Source organism: Verticillium nonalfalfae (assembly GCF_003724135.2).
Source record: "Verticillium nonalfalfae strain VnAa140/NRRL 66861 chromosome Unknown scaffold_40, whole genome shotgun sequence".
NCBI classification, from domain to species: Eukaryota; Fungi; Ascomycota; class Sordariomycetes; order Glomerellales; family Plectosphaerellaceae; genus Verticillium; species Verticillium nonalfalfae.
Window position 1 is genome coordinate 192,395 of NW_021167265.1, and position 5,246 is coordinate 197,640.

The 5,246-nt window shown below is 54.3% G+C and overlaps 1 protein-coding gene across 1 annotated transcript; it reads left to right on the plus strand.

Moving 5' to 3' along the window:
- D7B24_006090 (uncharacterized protein) lies at positions 1–936 on the plus strand (the record flags this gene model as incomplete). Its single annotated transcript, XM_028640229.1, has 1 exon — positions 1–936. One exon carries the CDS (start codon positions 1–3, stop codon positions 934–936), a length of 936 nt encoding a protein of 311 aa, XP_028495633.1.
- Between the last annotated feature and the right edge of the window lie 4,310 nt (positions 937–5,246).

Genomic DNA, 5,246 nt, shown 5'->3' on the forward strand with positions numbered 1-5,246 from the left:
ATGGCAAACTCATCCTCGTCAAGAACCCCCATCGCTCCCCGGCGCGTGGCGATGCAATCGGACGCGCTACCCTTATCCATTCGAATACGCATCTGGGCCAGCCAGTACCTCTACCCTGGCAGAAATCGAGGTGGATCAGGGAACATCGTCCGCCTGCCGTTTAAGAAGGTCATCAAGCTGAACACCACGCGGAACGAGGTAGAAGCAATGGAGTTTGTCCGCAACCATACGTCGGTGCCTTTACCCAAGCTGTACGAGGTGTATGAGCGGCCTGATGGTGCCGTCCATATTGTCATGGAAGCACTTCCAGGCAGTGGCACCGATTACACGAACATGAGCCCAGAACAAGTCCACGCGTTTGGCGATGAGCTCTCTGGCTATCTTCACCAACTGCGAAACCTCGAACCACCTGGGAAGGGCTTCGTCGGATCAGTGAATCGAGAATCTTTACTGGACCATCGGGTCGGCCATCTTCGCTTTGGGCCTTTCCATAGTGTGGACGACTTTCATTCGTATCTGCGCCTTGGTGGGCCTCTTGATACATGGATGTACGATCCAGTGGTCAAGGCAATACATGGAAGATCAGGCACGTACCGCGTCAGATTCACTCATGCTGATCTCAACCCGAGCAACATTCAATACCACAATGGGCGGATCACGGGCATCATCGATTGGGAATTCGCAGGCTGGTACCCTGAATACTGGGAGTACACTAAGATGTGGTTTGCCGATCGTCCCGTGTATCGGAAGTTCTTCGAGGCCATCGAAGCCAACGTGACTATCGAGAAGTATCCTGAAGAGCTCAAAGCTGAGCAAGACATTTGGCAGCGTCTTAGTCCCTGGGCTTATGATGACTTCTTCGAACGGCCAGAGAACGCTGCCGCGTTCCTCAAGTCCATAAGTGGCGCCAGGTCAGCTCTGAGAGGACACGATTAGTAGCGGTGTGAGGCTGTCTAGTGTAAGGACCGAGTCCTGGACTAGCAAGACATATTGTAAGCGAAAGGGGAAGGTAAACTGTTCTGTCACACGGTTACCAAAAGAGGGTTGATATCGCCGCGTTCACTTAGGGTGAAATTGAGCTGGTTGGGTCAGAATGAAAGACACTGACTGCATGGTAAAGGCTTCGCCTCGTAACTTGTCCCAGCCGTCCTGCCCTGCTGACTCAAGAGGAAGCCAGACGGCGCGCATAGATCCGCCCGTCAATTCTAGGACGAAGCAGGCACTAAGATTGTCCCGATACAGAGCCTTGGTCTCACATGGAAAATCATTGGTATGGTGCCGAGTCCATAGACCATGAATGGCGTCTTCAGCGACTGAGCCGAGGAAAGTGCGACTACGACAATGGATCTGCTGCTCCGTTGAGGGCCATGCATGTTGATGCGGATCGTCGGAACCCAGATGTGAAGGCAAGTGACAGTTGACAGATATCGTCAAAGTAGCTGAATGAGGATCTCCAGATGTCGAGAACGCTAAGCGGCTGCGTGGGCATCCAAGACAAATGCACACCGTGGAAAGGAGGCTTGTTCTTCGGCACCGAATAGAAGCGATCGTAAATTGCGAACTCCGCCAAGTTGACAAGATCATCAGCAATATAGGTTTAGATCCAGGGTGGTTGACTAATACCCTTCATCAGTCTTCCTCCCAACATGACCTACGCAGGCTTGTGACTGACATTAAGAATTTAGTGGATGGCTTGTGTGAAGCGTGCTTTACGTCTTATGTTGTCACGAATGTTCGAACCACTATGATTGGGCTTCAAGTTGGAATTTCTTGACAGCCATTACTGTAGTAGTAGGTAGCTTCTTGTAAATAGTCGAGTTTCAGTGTCCGGGTTGAGCACCTCCGCTACACGGAGGGTGTGGTGGCCGGACGTCGACCTGGCATATCCGAAACTTTGCCGGCTGTTGGGTCGGGACCTCCACCTGTACGTGGCGAAGGTTTACGACACCCGGAAAGCCCGATCAAAATTTATCTGCTGCAGGCGTCCATGATACGACAGCACGAGTCAAGAAGGTTGGCTGCATGACATGTTGGATGGAACGATGAGGATAAAGCTCCGTCACTTATGTCAATTTGCAATTGACGAAACGGCCGATTGCGTGCTTTGTACCAGAGCCCTTCAAATGAAATTGTAGAACTGTAATCTGAATCATTCTTCGAGGAAAGGCTTGGTGTCGGTTTTTAGACTTGCCGGTAAGAGTCTTATCCATGGTGTTTCAAGATGACAGCCGTAAGTGGCGATGGACACGGACATGAGGTCCGATACCAATCGTTACGGATCGCAACGGAAGGCAGATTGTCGTTCATGGCCGTAGTCAGGCAACGGGACCCTTGACGTTCTTCCAGGATCTGTGATTAGTAGGGGTTGACGAACCGAATCTGACTTACAGGGCCTAGAAGCTCCTGCCCACCTTCTAAAGGCGTTCCATTGTAGACTAGGATTGCATTCGCTTCCGGGGGGACCCCTGGCAGGCTATGCTCCCACTCCAAAGAGGTGATGCACGTGAATCGCAATCATGTTTGCAGAAGTTCATCTGCATGTTAGTAAGACCTGGCATCGTCGAGAACATGTTCAATATGCAGGCAACGAGAGCGGAGGTATAGATGTGGTTCAAGTCAGCGTTGTTCTGATCAGGGAAATTAAGAGCATGATGATGCTCTGGCGCCGATTCGCCTGTGTCAATCAAAGGGCGAACGCAGGCGCTTTACCGAGAGCGGTGATTCGATGGGTAAGTTGCCGCGGCTCGCTGGCTATTTTCGGACCATGATGAAGAGGCGCGGGGTATCAACGATCAGCGGTCAGCCAACGAATCGACACGAGTTAGTAAAGGGCGCAGGAGTTTGCCCCTCGTAGTATTAGTGGGAAGGGCCTGCCCACGTCAAGTCAGATGTAAGCATGGTCTTGGTGAATGTAATTCCCTCGCCTGCAGCTAAGTTTGTGCTGGAAGTTGGGCAAAGGGCAGGGTGGAGCGAGGAAAGTTCGGTCGTCGGGCGCGACCCCTTGGAAGTACGGCGTGTATCGCCTTGTATCCGCCCAGGCCAATGTCAACTGTTGGTCGGCTGAGCTTGTCTGGTGGTATCCCTTTGGGATGTCCGATCAGCCCACACCGACATGTAACGAGCCATTGGCAGTCAGGGTTGCGTTTCGACCTTTATCGATAACTATTGCGTCACTGGCTCGTAAGATGGAAGGCTGGATGTTGAACGTGGGCCCAGCTCGCTCGCTTGGCCTGCCTGTTGATGGCTGCTGAGTTTGGCGCTGCCTCCCGAGCCAGCGTGCAGGTCGATAATGGGCTGGAACCGGCGACATGCTGATCATCGCCTCGTCCGTCACTGCCTATTTGGGACATGTTTGTGCACCAGACCTCATCAAAGGTTCAGGATACCCGTCGTATTGTGAGAGACATTGTGATGAGTGACGTCGCAACGGCCGGAGATATTGATCGGGGCCGCAGATTGCGTACAGTCGGCCCCTGTTCCATCGATCATAGTCTCCAGCCAGGCATGGGGCCTTGTCTGGGGTTGCTCTCAATCTCCCAGGTCTCCCAGGTCTGGTATTGATGGAGGGGCTGCCTTCATCGGGAGGTTGAAGATGCAGACTGACTGCTGGACGATTGTCAAAAGGGGCCGATCTGGTCCGTCGCAACGGTGAAAGTGAAGTGACGATACGATGGATGGACCATTGGTAGACATGGGCGGAGGCCTCGTGACCGATGCAGGCTCGGTTCGTGCGGCATATCAGCCACTCGCTTTTCAGGCGGCCAGGTTTGCCTTGACCTGCCTTACCTTTTGCCTTGGGGCTAGCTGGGTAGGTGACGACCTAAGGCGGGTAGCTAGCTTATTATCAGCGGTGTAGGGTGAAGGGACGGAGCTCGGAGGGAGCTCGGTTGCATCTGCTCTTTTCCGCGAGGGATGAGGCAGGAAAGCATCGCAGAAGCGGGAAATGATGGGATGCAAGCTGCCGAGCTTCGTGTTGTACCGACGGGCGGACTGGGCTGAAGTCTTGAATCATGAGAAGGGAGAAGCTTGGGTCATTGATTGTGTTGTGTTTCGTAGCAGGGTGGCCAGTCTCATGCCACTTGCCCCAACAGTGGGTGGGCCGCGGCACCACCTGCCTCGCTCTCCTCCCTTTGGCCCTGAAGCGGTGATGAGGGGAGAGAGGAGCTACAGACAGACGGGGAAGGATGTCCCGGCTGTTTGGTCAGGTGCGCACGCGACTGCCTCAACCGCAAGATAGACACACCGCTGTCAGCATTCAACAAAGGCGATTGTTATGACCAGGACCATGGGAAACACTCCTCCATCTAACGACAACGACGACGACGACGACGACGACGACGACGACGACGACGACGACGACGACGAGACTGAGATCAACATGACGATCGCGATCTAGTTGGTTCATTGGCACATGCCCGCCGGCAGGCAAAGCAGGGAGGGCATGACAAGTCTCGGTTTAGTAGGTGTGAAGCGGTCCCTCTCTCCGACCAAGTTTCGGGCGTGCCTAGATAGTCCTGACCTTCTGAAGAGCCTCGCCGCCTGGCGGCTGCAAAGGCCCCTCTTCGCCTGGGTCTCGGTGGATTCTGAGTCGTCACGGTGATCCCAGGGCCTTGCGCCAACTAGGGGTTTTGATGGTTTCCGAAATGGCCCCTCGAGCATCTAACAGCTCTTAATATGTATGTATCGTGGAATGTGGGTTCTCCATTGATGCTGAGAGCCAAGCCGGGAGGGCTTATTTCCTCGCCTAGGCGTCTGCGACATCGTCTGACAGAACGTAAATTGAAAAGCAAAGCGGCCTCTTTCCCTGCATTGCAATTGGCATTGGGCATTGTAATGATTCCAGCACGATCCTGCAAGCCTGGGTTCGCATAGGCGGTGTGGCCAAAGCACCTGTCCCGGTCCAATTCCTTTCCGTCCGCGGCACGAGTCGAGACAGAACCCAGCAAACGCAGGAAGCGCCTGGTTCGGTGTGTCCTAAATAGTACGTACCCCTTGAGCGATCCTTACTGGACTCCACATTGGGCTGCTGCACGGTGGCCAGGGCGCCAAGGCCAAGACAACTTGGGACCCAAGCCGAAAACCGCCTCCCCCCCTAAAACTGTTCCAGTGGGGAGCAGGGAGTGAGGAGCGCGGAAGGGGGTAATCAATGAGCGCCGCGGAAGACAGGCTGGCAGAGGTGGCCGGACACCAGCCAGCCAGCCAGCCAGCCAGCCAGCCAGTGAGCCAAGCAAAGCAAGCAAGGCGGC